At 37.1% G+C, this 14,878-nt stretch overlaps 1 protein-coding gene across 4 annotated transcripts in view; it reads right to left on the bottom strand.

Annotated features, from left to right (window-relative positions):
• Positions 1-13,857, bottom strand: part of sgk1 (serum/glucocorticoid regulated kinase 1) — a 100,798-nt gene extending 86,941 nt beyond the window's left edge. The window contains exons 1-2 of one of the 4 annotated variants that reach the window (XM_043686298.2): positions 13,645-13,857; positions 6,139-6,342 (exon numbers count right to left, since the gene is read on the bottom strand). In XM_043686298.2, the coding sequence (XP_043542233.1) occupies positions 6,139-6,342; positions 13,645-13,713 (273 nt within the window). In that variant the 5' untranslated portion in view covers positions 13,714-13,857. The remainder of the gene's footprint in view (positions 1-6,138; positions 6,343-13,644) is intronic. The other 3 variants (XM_043686304.2, XM_043686308.2, XM_087982063.1) reach the window with 3 other exon arrangements.
• Between the last annotated feature and the right edge of the window lie 1,021 nt (positions 13,858-14,878).

Below are 14,878 nucleotides of genomic sequence, written 5' to 3'. Positions count from 1 at the left end.
TCCCTGAGAGGTACCAAGCAGAGGTCAAGTAGCTGTTTCTTGAGGTGATGCTTAACATGTGCTCCTTCTAGAGGAAAATGAGGTTGAAGGGATGTGTGCACCTTCTTAACTTAATTATCATCACTAATCTAAACTTATTCCTGACTTAGATGTAAAATCCCAAGCCTGCTCCAGTTACGACACTCCATACATTCTAAAACAAGCCAATGTAGCATGCCTCTACTTCATGTTTTTGTCTGTAGCATGAGGAAACTGATAAAGTTTGGATTAGCAAAAGAAAAAGTCAAGGAGCAATATGGAGTAAAATTACTTAGTGGAAGGCCAATTTTAAAGGGTTAAGAGCTCTCCTTGGACATGTATGACTTCATGTTGGACACACGTTCCAAAATTTACACATCAAAGTTTCACATTATTGTACAGCATTCATCATGAGACTGCCAATGAAAGTAAGCAATTATAATATTTATTTAAATATTATTTTGTGAATGCACAGTAAGGAGTATCCCAGTTGGGTGTATTGTTGAAGAATATTATCAGTAATTAGTGGTGATATCAAGGACATGATACTGGATTGGCTGTCTATTGAAGACACCGTCTGATACACATCCTCCTTATGTTAAACCCTTGGTTACTGTACAATTACATGTTGTTCACCCACCCTTTCAATGATCACTATTCAGTCAATGACACACTGCAAATACATGCATGTATACACCTTACCCATGTATATGTTGTCCTATTTTCCTTTCTTTTGAAGTTGAAAGTTAAAATCTCTGCTACCTATTTGGTTCTGATAATTTTGTTCCACAAATGATTATAGTAAATGTCAGTATTAACATGTGAACAATTCTTTGCTCCTGTACATAGCTCCTAATTTTTGATAATGAAAGTAAAGAAAGACATAAGATAGTGGCATGATCATAAAATGTTGGAGTGTTAATGTATCGTGCCATGAAGTTATTAGCTGTGGTCATGTTTTAAAGCATGCCTCTTGGTGAGCTGGCGGAACACAGTAAATGATGCTAAATAGGGACAGACCCTCTCTCACAGAGAAGTAGATTAGACAGAAATTTTGCTCAGATCACACTTGTCAATCTACTCAGGAACTGATTCCTAACTGATTAATATTATATGGTGTAGGACACAGAAGGATAAGAAAGAAGGAGGTATTTTAACAGGTTGCTGAGTTGCTGTGTCAAATAGGGAAAGTGGAAGAAGGGAAAGCATGAAAAGCTGGTTGCCATTATAGTGTGTCAGACAGTCGTCAATTCTTTCATAAGGGGCCAGATTTTTCAGCTGTGTCCCAGCCCTGGCCTTTGAATCGATTCCCAGCTGGAACAGAACTGAGTTCTGATTTAGTTCCAATAAACTTTCAGCAATAGGAATAGGTCAAGAAAATCTTACCCTGTGAAATATATTCCATATGCCCTTCAGTTTCAGAAACATTTGCTACCATATGAGTCAAAATACTGTTATTGTGCTTTTATTACTCATTTTCACTTAAGTTAAAGGAATAAAATGTTTTTAACTATTGCTTATAAGTCGACTGAGAGTATTGGACAGAAACTTGCCTTGGGACATAATGCAAAACAGCTGCTATAATGAAGCCAATAGAACTGAAAATTGAATAGCAGGCAGGACATAAAACTGGCTGCATAAGCAAGCTCCAAACAGTGCACTAATTTAAGAGAAAGCAAGGTCTACTCTGACATAAAGCAGGAATAACATTAAACTCTGGAAATACAATATTCATTCTATTTTATATCATTGAGAAAATATTTGAGGCAAATCAAACACGAGGACTTGATAGAAAGGCAATGCCTTTTTTTTAAGCACTTCCATTCATAAAAATACAACTGTGGTACCCAGTTCCACAATTTCATATTGGGGCATGTTTAAGAGGACATTATAGCTTCTCTCTCCATGTGAAGAAGTGGCTGTTCACCCTTGAGTATAGCATAGTATCTACTACCATTTCCAGTAGCCATACCCCTTCCACTCCATCTGATCAGTTCAAAGAATAAATTACATGCACAACTTTATAGATAAATGTGTACATCATCTGTTTTTTGCTTAAGCCAATAGATAACAAAGTAATTCAAACTTGGTGAATATAGGATAAGCGTTGGACAGTGACTTGAATGATAATGTCTTGGAATATCTATGGCTACATTTAATTAAACAACTACCTTCATCTAACATTTTATGTTTCTGTTTGCAAATGATGTAGATTTACTTGCTCCAGCTTCCCTTAGATCTCTGCAATCTTTCAATTCTGGACCCTGGTATTTTCCCAGTTTTCAGTTGTGCCACGTTGGTTTCCACAACCACCTGATGAAGGAGTAGCGGTATGAAAGTTAGTGCTTCCAAATAAACCTGTTGGACTAAAACCTGGTGTTGTGTGATTTTTAACTTTGTACACCCCAGTCCAACACTGGCACCTCCAAATCATTACATTGGTATTGGTGCCTCAGTTACTGGATCCTAAGATCTAGAAATCCCTCTTTAAATCTCTTCAGCTTTCTACCTCACTTATGTCTAAAATGAAATGCCTTAAAATTATTCTAATATCTCCCTGTGTGTTTCAATATCAAAATTTATTGATAATTTCCTTAGTATACTCACAAGTTTCTATGTTAAATGCACTACACAAGTCAGTGCAGTTGTGGTAATATATAGAAACAAGGGATTGCCGAACTGCATCGAAACAGCAAAGTTTAAACAACTTTTCCGCTTTGTTCTTATCTAAAAGTTGAAGCACAAGTATAAATTGACTTCCTGACAATTATAATATATACTTTGTGATAAAATATTAGCACTTTATTCTGAGTTTTTTTAAACTTTTCAGCTACCTCTATTCTAGTGTCATCTGCTAATATGCTGTCTTCACTGAGTTTACAATGGTATTGAGGATGGCAATGCCAGTGACATTAAATAAAGGTTGTTAATGAGTTCTACTGTCCTTGGATTACAGCAAGTTAATTTTCCCCACTATCTATGATATAATTACGGAAAGCAATACGCAAAGATTTGTTTTGGAACCCAAAATGCTGTGGGCATTTTTAACTTATAATTCCAAAACATGTATTTTAAAAGAGGGCTGGTACAGCCAAAGATGACTGTGGATGTACAGTAAGTGGCCGCCTGGAAAGAGGGCCTGATGGAATGTAGCAGCATCAAGGCTATTTCAAATGGACTGGATTGTGATCGTTTCTGACAACAAAAACAATGAGGGTTTGATGACTCCTTACTCCTCAACAAATCACCCTCCTGTGGGTAATACAAATTGCAGACACTGCTGTGTTTTTCCCTTTGAAGAAAGAGCAAGGACAATAATTTATAAAGCCACTTCGATCTCTACAGGTATATGCTAGTGGGTTTGAATGTTTGTATGCTGTGAAGGTCATAGTGAAAGAAATATCGTCTGCCACTCCTGTGTTGCTGGATAAGGAAGCGTGCCTTTGTCTCTAAATGCTGAAAATAGGAAACAGAATACGGAAAACAGGACAATTAAAGGTTCTCTTACCCCGAATGAAGGAATTCCATTACAGTCAAAAAGCATCAGAATGATAGAATCTCAACCAATCTGCAAAACTAAGGATCATGAAGCTGACTGTTCAACTACACCAATGTTAATACCACCAGTAACCTTTACTAAATGATTGTAATGTTCAACTCAGGATTAGAGTGGTGCTGGAAAAGCACAGCAGGTCAGGAGCAGGAAAATCAATGTTTAGGGCAAAGACCCTTCATCAGGAATGAACCTGTAATGTTCAACTGCCCACTCTTCACGAACAATTTCAAGACTAACCCATATTTCTGTTTTAACTCCCACCTTTTTTTTGAATTCCCATCTTATTTCTAATCCATGCTTATGTAGCTATTTCTTCCCATATGTCGTAATTGATGAACTCACTCTTGTTAATACAAGAAAGCCTGGTTAAAGCGTTTCTTTTCTAAACCATAATTTCATTTGGGTCTGGGAGAAATGTATCTACAAATGAAGTGATTCTTTCTAAATTAACCTTGTTGTAAACAACCCAGAGAATGGGCAAATACAGAAAGACAGCGAGTTCACTCTTCCGCATCTGGGAACTGAGCAGTTTGGAAGTATCTGGTCTAGAATTGTGATAAATTGGGGAATATCTCCTGGAGTCTGGTTGCAGTTTTACTATGATCTGATAAATGTCTCTTAGTTATTCTCTTCCTCCAACGGATAGTTAGAATTCAATGGAAGCTGGTAGAGTGGGCAAGATGATGAGGATGAGTGGGAGAAATGGGCAGGAGACCCCCATGACAATTCCTGATGGTGGGGAAACAGTCCTACATTTAATTGGGGAGAGGGGGAACAGGTGAGGTGCTAGATGTAATGGGCTATTGCAGAAACCCTACCTGCTGGTATTGGGTTATTGATTAGGTTCAATAAATATTTGAAAGTAATTATCTCTGAGCATATGGGATCTGATAGTGGATCATAGATTTAATGGGACTTGCACAAGTCTCCTGTGGCACCCAACAGTCAATCAGCAACTCCAGCTGGGATCTACCTGCAGCCTTAGAGAGGGAGTCATCATTCATAGGCACTCAGGGCCCAATTGAATGAACCAGAGTCATGGAGTGGGGCAGAAAAGTGTACTGAAAGCCACTTTGTCTCTGCCCTTGCATCTGACAACCTGCTCTTCCCTGCAGGAAGCTTCCCCCATGTGACCCCACTCCACTCCAGTCCACTGTTTCCAGGGATCCAGCTGATCTCAGGCACTGCAATGTAATTACGTACTGCCAGCCTCAGGCTGGATCCTTTGAAGGGTGGTTTTCAGTCTGACTGACTGACAATTTGATTTAATAGGAGGCCCCTCGACAAGGTTCTTCATTGAAATTGTGTTGGGCTTCCATTGAAAAAGAAACCTGTCCCCAACAGCTTTCCAACTGATGTGCGACACCCCTCTCACCTCAAATACCACCCAATGTCTTTGAAAAAAAAGCACAATATGGTTTAAAATGCATATCAGGCTTGGTTTCAAAATTATGGAGAATAAATTGCAACACCAAACAGCTTCAACTTTAGAACCTCATGTAAGAAGTATTCTCCAAAGTTCTGCAGTTCTTTTTGAAACTGAAACTTAAAAATCAGAAGCAGGGTCGGTTATTCAGCTCTACCATTCAAGACAATCATGGCTGGTCTCATCTTGGTCTCAACTGCATTTTCCTACCTGCTCCCTATAACTTCTTCATCCCTTACCAATTAAAAATCTTTCTGGCTATCTCTTCCTTAGATTGACTCAATGTCCCAGCATGCACCTGACTCTGGCATAATGAATTCCACAGAAACACAACCTTTCTGAAAGATGTAATTCCTCCTCATTGCTGTTTTAAATCTGTGAGTCTCTAGCTGAAACCCATGACCTCTCATCTTAGAGTTACTGATGAGGTCAGGAACTCACTGCCTGAAACAGTGGCAGTACTATGAACCAACATAATGTTTTAGAATATTTAGTTAATCTCTTGGATCGCCATAGCATACAAGGATACAAGCCAAGTGCTGGTAAATGGGGCAAGAGTAGATAGGTTTTTGATGACTGGCACAGACACAATGGGTCAAAGGTCCCCTCTCCATGCTGTAAAACCCTATGACTTTATAATGTCTGTAATCCATCAGTAGCACAGAGATACATTTTAGTAATACGGTCTTCAATAATCGAGAATGGCTCACTTTGGCCAAAGACACTCACGTCTTCAGGTTTAAATGGTTCAATAAATTGGTTTTCAGTTCTGACTATATTTCATTGGAATACAAATTTTAAGCAGCAAATCAGACAGCCAGATTATTGAAGGCCTGTTGTCAGGTTTGGTTGTTGGGAGATAAACCTGGAATAATTAATGCTGGAGGATATTAAAGATAAAATTGTTGCAAAACAAAGAACTGCAATATTGGAAATCCGAAATTAAAACCAGAAATTGTTGGAGAAACTTAGCAGGTCTGGCAGCATCTGCAGAGAGAAAGCAGAATTAGTGTTTCGAGTCTAGTTTTGAAGAAATGTCCCTGGATCCAAAGTGTTAATTCTGCTTTCTCTCCAAAGGTTAAACTTTTGTGATAATTGTGTTAGTAAAACGTTAAATGATTCTGATTGACTGGCTTACTTTGAAGCTTCTGCTATTTGCCCGAGTTCCAACCTTGATAGCCATTACTTGAGAAACATGGCATTCTTGACATGTAGACTGACATCTTAACTGTGGGTCTGCATCTTTTTGCGTTGTAGCCCTCACAAAGGCATCAGAATTGTTCAAATGTGTGTGCTGATACTTGTCCACATTGACCTTTGCGCTCCTGATCCATTTCCTCACCTGTATATGGCAATCACAGTCTCAGATATCATGTAGATTTAAGACAGTTACAGAAATGATACCATAAAGCTGCAGGGTTTATGAGACAAATCACAATGTTACACTGCCGATTTAGTTGGCACATTATTATTCTCCAATTGCAGGATATCAGCACCAACAAAATGATAAGGAGAAATTACCAAGCAATCCATTTAGCTTCCATTTATGCTGTGCTTTATTATGTTCAGACTTTTTTTTCTATTTGTTTTAATTCTTTAGTGACAAGTGCACATCTCTTACTAAACCATAAAACGTCTTTTGTAATTGAGGGCAGTCACTTTGACTTTGGACAATTCTATACAAGCAATGCTATCCATGACAAAGATGCTTCACATTCAATATTTCTTGGCAGATTTAAGTTTTGAAGGATTATGGAAAATTTATTTATTTCAAACTTTTGGAGATATCTGGAGTGATTTCTTTAAATGAGGCCATTTAGATATTGAAGATAATTTTCACAAGGCTTTCTAAAATTCATATGACTCATGATAACTGTTTTATTTTTGTAGGTTCCTGCTATGGCTGTTTGAACAAGGACTAGAAGGAGAATAGACTTTGGCATCTGGAATTATCTGGGGAGCAAAAAGCTTATATGGAAAGGCTGCCTGAGTAATCTCCTGTGATGAATCCTGTTGTTGTGTTCCAGGTGAAACCTCATTGTTCTTCTAAACAGTGATTTGAAGGAAATCCTCTATTTTGTATTGCTGAGCAAGCTGTATCTGCAAATACTCCGGTGACAACCATACGTGATTAGGTATCTGCTGTGATCTTCTGACATGTAGGGTCAACAGACATTGGAGCTTTCTATGCCTCATCTTTTTGCCTTCAAGAAAAACTAATTGCCAGAAATTTTTTTTTTCTCCAAAAAAAAGTGGAATCTACCAAAATGGAAAACCATTCTTTATCTCTTCCTGAGGAATGTGCATCTGTTTGAGGGGATAAACATTTATACTTCCATAATACCAAGTGTATATAGACTGATTTGTGCATTTTATTTAATAAGTTTTAAGAAATGAGTAGTTTTGAATTTATTTTTAAAAGCCTGGATGATAAAGTTCTCTTTACTTAAAACTTGATATAGGAATGTCATTTATTGGCCATCCCAGTAACTGGGAACACTGTTTTCACAGTGTGCCCTGTGGAATAGTGGCAACAGTGCACTGCTTCAGCCTCAGTCCTAACATAGCACATTCACTGCCTATTACACATTTTCATGTTTCATTTCTCCCTTCACAATTTTTAGCTTTCTCAAAATATGTAGAACTCCTCAATGAAAAGGAAAAACTGATAATGTGCAATCATACCTTTTAAATTGTTGCTCTCAGTAATATAATTAGGAGATGCATGGGATGACCCATAAGAAAGAAAAGTCCTGCTTTTGTATAATGCCTTTCGCAGACTCACCAAATCCAGAAACACAGTACTGCCAACAAGATACTTTAGAAGTCAAGTTGCCATTGTCATCTAGAAAGCATTGAAACCAATTTACACCCAGCAAGGCCCCAGCAACAACAGTGAGCCAAATATGAGATAATCTTGAAATCCGATTTCAGGAGAAAACTATATTCCATTAAACTGCTATTCATCAAAACACTGCCAATGGCTCTTTTGTGTCCATGTGGACTTAAACAAAACTGAATTATTTTCCTTCATCCCTGTGGGGAAGTGCCTAGCCTGCACCTGGGGTTTCCCAAACCTGCCTGTACAACTGAAAACAGGAACTTGTTATGTAGGAACATCAAAGGTGCCCCCTGAGATCCTCACATTACATGGCTCCGTGCACTGCAGCATTGCGTGTTGCTTTTTACACATAAATACATGGAACAGAAGGAACAAATAGAATGGATTGGAGGCTCAAATCGAAATTGGTGGTTCTGACATATAGATTTTACTGAAGCATTGCTGAAAGATAATTGGCAATGTGGGCAGTATATATGTCCAGTTATAATATCTACAAGAAAGATGAGGAAAATGGAAGAACAGAAGTAGTCTCAGTGGTTTAAGGACAAAATCATTGAAATGATAAGAGAGGATAATATTGAAAAATAAGCAGTGGTGAATCCGTGCTTGTTCCATATTTTTGGAATTTTGCTTTTAAACAGTGGAGGCGATGTGGGTAGAATTCATAAATATAAAAGGAGTTAAGACTTTAGATGGAAGTTGTACATAGATCACCTGATATCAGCTGTGAAGTTATAGGTTGTTTACATAGAACAGGATAAATGCAGGAAGGATGTTCCCAAAGTCTGGGGAGTCCAGATCCAGGGGTCACAGGATAAGACATTTAGGATTGAGGTGAGGAGAAATTTCTTTACCCAAGGAGTGGTGAGCCTGGTGAAATTCTCTGTCTTTGAAAATGGTTGAAGCCAAAACATTGAATGTTTTTAAGAAGGAGCTGAATATAGTTATTGGGGCGAAAGGGGTCAAAGCTTGTGGGAAGAAAATGGGAACAAGGTACTGAAATGGATGATCAACCATGACCTATTGAATGATGGAACAGTCTTGAAGGGCTAAATGGCTGTCCTATTTCCTACAATGTTAGTGATTGTATTGTGGTCCACCAACCTGATGTGACAGAATCCTGAGTAGAGAATCAAGGAGTCTAGCTCTAAGTCCTGATTGAAGATGACACCCCTGACTCCTGATCATATCTGTAATTATGTCAAACTAGCCATTGTAACTTGCACCTATTGCTGTCATGCAATAAACTACATAGAGCTATTAAGACAAATAATTACTCTCGTGAAGACTCCCATGTGATTCATCACTAGCACTGTTAACCAAGCAGGCTCTAAGGCCTCATACAGAAGTGAAGATTGGTCACAGCATCCAGACTCAACCACAAACTACCACAGTCTGTTCAACAAATGGCAGCTACTATTCCTTCAATAGCATATAAGGATGGGCATTAAATGTTGGTCTGGTCAACAATATCCATATCCTATGAAGAATAAAAAACAAATGTCCTCAAACTATGGTAAGATCAGATTGGCACTCAGGTAAGTAACACTACTAGGCTTTATTCAGTATGGAATTATCTACGCAAGAGAGAGTAGGAGAGAACTACACTGAGACTCTACAGTTGATTTTGATTCCATCTCGTTGTGACAGCATTGTGCTATTACAGATGACATAATCTCTAATTACATAATATTCAATCAAATTACACAAACCAACAAGGGACATGCCACTTTAGATTCAGGTATGAGTAAATGAGCCAGATTTAGTTAAAAACCTAATGGTGAGTGGTTGTTTACTTTATAGTGAGCATAACATGATCAATTTCAGCATTTGTCTTTGAAAGAGACATTTGTTTATAAAGCTAACTTTACTGCAGCATGATAGTGATTGTCTGTCTGTAGTAAGCTGGGAAAACTGTGAATGGGATAAAAAAATGATCAATTTCATGTGATGCAGAACCAATTTAAACTTCTAAGGGACAAGAGCTCTGCATGAAAATAAATGCCAGGAATGACTAATAATGTAAGAGGCAGCATAAAATGAAAAGTACAAAAATGCAAAAGTCCTGGTGAATGGGAGAGATTCAAAGAACCACAAAGGCTGACAAAATTGATTATAAAAATTTAAAAAAAAACTATGAAAGAAAATTGAATGTCATCAAAATAAACATAAAAATGTTCACAATGGCATTAGGAATAATGCAGGGACCAGGATCAAAAGCAAAATATTGCTGATACTGTAAGTCTGAATTTAAAGCAGGAATTTCTGGAAGTGGTCTGCAGATTAGGCAACATCAGAGCCATTGCAATCAAAAGTAATATGAATCCCTTGACAATACCAACATTCAGTTTTCAATGAAAAAAAGAAAGTGGCAGAGATGTTGATTTGATTACTTTGTAATGATATTTATAGTGGAGGAAGAGGTTAGTACGCTAGACAATCCAAGGAAACAAATATTAAATCAGCAGAGATTCCCCAAAATTAATGTAAACAAAACAACAATAATGAGGGAATAATGGCAATAGAGAGAAACAAATTCTTAGAACCAGATGGTTTACAATTTTATAGAAAAAAGGTCAAAATATTGCAAATTTCAGAACTATACTCTTCTAAACTTTTCTCAATTTGAGAACTCTTGATTTAGATTGGAAACTTTTTGCATGTTGTTTAGCTTTTAAGACAGATGAGAAAAGACAACCAGGGCACAATAGGTCTCTGGGCACAAGAATTATTGTCGGAAAATTAATAGAGTCAAGAGTGAAGGGTCATGTGTCTAAAGACGTAGCAATAGTATATTTCCATCATTTTAAAAGAGATAATGAATCAGTAAAAATGTGAGAGATGAACTTCAATGAGGACAAATGTGATATGGGAAGATTATTTTCCCCTTATGGGAGAGTCTCAGACCAGCGAACATATTCTCAGAATAAGGTGCCACCCATATAAGACAAGATGAAGAGGAATCTCTTCTCATGGAGGGTGGTGAATCTATGGAATTCTTTACTGCAGAGGGTTGTTCAGATTGAGTCATTAAGTGCACCTTTGGTGAGATAAGGCAAATTTTTAATCTAAAAGGCAATTGAGGGTAAAGGGGGAAAAGGCAGGAAAGTGCAGTTGAGGATTATTAAATCAATCATGACCTCATTGAATGGTGGACCAGACTTGATGGGCTGAATGACCTAATCTGCTCCAATGTCTAAGCCCTTATGGATCTAAAAAGAATTGAACAGAATATTTTCTAAATGGTGAATATGTAGAAATTGTAGAGTTCATGCGAGACATGGGATTTTAGGTAAATGAACTATTAAATATCACAAACAGTACCAGAAAATAATAAAAAGGCTGATGGAACTGTGGCCATTGAATCTACAGAACACGATACACGATGTTATAAAATTATACTACAGCTATCCAAAACCCCAGTTAGAAAGCACCTGGAGTACTATGATAGTTCTGAACTCTATCCCACTGCAATGGTGTACTCACTTTTGTGGGATTGCAGAATTGCCATAATATATGAACTTCAAGATTCAAGTCTGAGATGATATTGTGCAGATTGGGGTTGTATTTCCTAAACTTCAGAAGCTTGAGGTTTGATTGAAGTTTTCATGAGGTGAAAGGGAACAAAGGATAGATAGAGAGAAGCTATTACTGCTGATTGGGGAATGTGGAGCTAGAAAGTATGGTTCAAAAATTATACCCCCCTTTTAAAGATTAAAATTAGGAAGTGTGGTAGGAGCTTGGAATGCTTTTGCAATTGCCAAATTGATGTCAGTTCAACTGTAATTTTTAAACCATGATTGATAGACTTTTGTTAATGAAAGGTTATAAAAGGATATGGAGCAAAAGCAGTATGTGTACTATTTTGCAGATGAACTATAATCTTACTGAATACTGGAAGAGGAACAAGGAACTAATCGACAGCATTTACTCCTATTTTCCTATCTTCCTAATATCTCATAGATTCTAATCTTGACTGCAAGTGATAGGTCCATTAGAGATTATTCATATTTTTCTTTCCAAGGTTTAATATGCAGTTGAGCTCTTAATATAAGAATATAATCACTGCTCTTGAGAGTTTAAGTAATGGAAGAGTACTTAGAATCATAGAACCCTACAATGCAGATAGAGACCATTTGACCCATTGAGTCTACATCATCTCCCAAAGAGAATCCTATCTCCCCTCATCTTATTGCTGTAACCCTGCATTTGTCATGACTGACCCACCTAGCCTGCACAACCCAGGGCACTACGTGGCAATTTAGCATGGCCAATCCATCTAGCCTCATGATTCTTGAATTTTACTTCTTATTTGTAATCAATGAATACATGCTAAGGTCATAGGAGGTGTTTTTTCGTAGCTGCTGTCCATCAGTTTAGGCTTTTTGGAAAATAAGGTTGGAATATAGAAAGCATGCCTTAGTCCCTTGGGAGCCAAACATAGTCAGGGTGACACATAGTAGATATTATGTGCAATATTTCCATAACAAACTGCCATAGCATAAGTTGAAAAATAACTTTGTATTATGGAATTCTTTATTAAATTGATGTAATAACACGCTATTATGAAAAGAATGGGATATAACTTAGATTATTACCTTTCACTGTACTCAACTGGTACATGTGAAAATAACGCTATTTCAATTTGATTCAATTGTTATGGGAGTTTACAAACGTTGCAATGCCAACTAAAATACGATGTTAAGTAAAAGAGTCCTTTTTGCTCTTACATGCACATACCAATATTTTAAAAAATCACATCTGTTAATATGCAGCAGTCTATTATTACTGGTGCAGCACAATACTGTTTGATTTATTGATTATACACAGGATTGACTTATCTTCAAAGAACTAATGTTATTTGATGCAGGATTGAGGGTTTAGGTCAAAGACAACAAGAAAGACCTACAGTGACCAACTATAATTGCTTTGGACATTATATTGATAAGTCTTTACAACATTCATTCATAGAAATGTTTGCAAGTGCTTTCACCTGAAATATAAGTCAGGACACTAGCAATGATATGCAAGCTTTGTCTTTAGGACAAACCAGTGGAATGTTTAATTCATAGGTTTGAGTGCAACTAATTCATTCATTATAAAAATGAAGAGATGTTGCAAGACATCCAATACACACTCATGCTTTGGCTTTTAAAACAATTACAAATTCAATTCTTGCATTCACCTGAAACTTAATAATATGAACCTGAAAGCTTATTGAATATGTGTAACCATAAAGAAGGGTGGTCGGAAATAGACTATACTGAATGCAAATAGTATTTAGGATGAGATTCTTTTGCACAAGTCATCAATTAGGTAATGCTGTATTTTGATTTGAATTATGTACTAAAATAAGTTACATTACAAAGGTCAATCAATGAAATTAAAATAGTTATTTGTCATTCTTGGTGTAATGAACAGTGACATTGAGATTTGAACTTATCACTACAGCTTCAACTTAATTGTAACCTTAAAATCATCATAAATAGATTATGCAGAATGGTATTTCTAATAATCAGACCTTGCAATATAGAAGGTCATTTTGACAAATCAAGTTGAATCAAAAATATTTCAAAATATTATTGTATACTGTTGTGCAGGGTCATTTAAAAAAGAATTCTTAATTTTAACTGACACCTGAGACTAATAGATTTTGTAACTCTATCCCTTGGCATTTATATTGAACCAGCTATTCTGATCCAGTGTCTTCGCTGTCAGATTAAAGCTGTGACATTGAGATAATTGCTCTTTCAGAGAAAATGCAGTACAATAAACATGAATTGAAACAACCGTAAATCTTACCCGTTTTTTCAAAAACTGAAATGCAGAGCATTTGGTGACAGAAAAGCCAGCTATTGTCCTGTTTTTCATCTTCAGAATCCTGCAATGAAGCAGCACTCCAGGTCCAGCAGCTTGCAAAATCTGCTTAGTCAGTACATCTGCTTTTCTCCATTCGCCACACTAACAGTGATATCTGAAATGAAGAGAAAGTGCTCAGCAGTTGATAACGGTGGGACTCCCTGAAGCCCAGGTGATGTTTTTGTCTCTTCACAGCTGTATTGCATCAGTCTCTCGCTCCACTCTTCAGCCCCAATGTGACAGCCTGTTAAGTCGCAGAGCAGAGTTCATTTATGAAATAAAAAATCACTATGCATTTGGGTATGTGCCAGAAAAGTGATTTTATCGCCTCAGTTTTAGCAGGCTGTGCAAATGATGGCAGTTCAGGCTTTCTTGACAGCAGTACAACATTGCTTATCTCATCGTGCTGTGCTCGTACTGATGATACAGCTCCTCAGTCTCCCTCAGAGGCATCCTGTGAGACTCAGAGGTGAATGGAAGCAAAAACAACAATGAGCTGGCAAAGAAGCAGCATAACAAGAACATCATTAGTGGAAAATTCTGGGAAATGGTATCAGATTCGCTCAAACAGTGTTTGTAATGTGTCAGGGATGTATTCTAAATGGCCCTTTCATTGAGCTGTCTCCCTATTGTTCCTTTGAGAACTGTAGTGCCGGCATATGCTTGCCCATTTCTTTGAGTAGGGGGATAGTTTTAGCTGGAGATATCCTGTGAGTCTAAAATGTGACTATCATAAATAGTCTGCCTCTTTTTATTACAAACACATGATGACCAGGTATATTTTGTCTTTATTAAAACCACAACTCTATTTCATATATTGTATACTTGTGCATTCACAGCACCCAATCTTACATTTCAGAAATGATTATTAGACAATTATTATAATACTGCAGTGGCTGTTAGCACTGCCTCAATGAAATTAGTTATTTTGAAAAGATGTGCACAATAATTATCAACTGGAGATTTAAAATTAAGTATATACAATCTTTTTGGAATAGTGTGCACTTTTATTGGAAGCATAGTATATTGTAGCATAAAATGTAATCCAAGATTAGCTGAAAGTCACTAGTTAGAGCATGATTTAATTGGTTCCTGAGATTCCTGAGCCAGTGCATCTTTGTCCTCCATGGGAAGTGGATATCAGTTACGAGGCCAAAATTAATCATCCATCCCCAAC

The sequence above is a fragment of the Chiloscyllium plagiosum genome, unplaced genomic scaffold (assembly GCF_037043375.1).
Source record: "Chiloscyllium plagiosum isolate Xiang-an unplaced genomic scaffold, Cpla_swu_hap1 HiC_scaffold_3, whole genome shotgun sequence".
In the NCBI taxonomy this organism is placed as follows: Eukaryota; Metazoa; Chordata; class Chondrichthyes; order Orectolobiformes; family Hemiscylliidae; genus Chiloscyllium; species Chiloscyllium plagiosum.
Note: the sequence above shows the minus strand (reverse complement) of the source record. Positions and strands in the feature narration are given on the sequence as shown.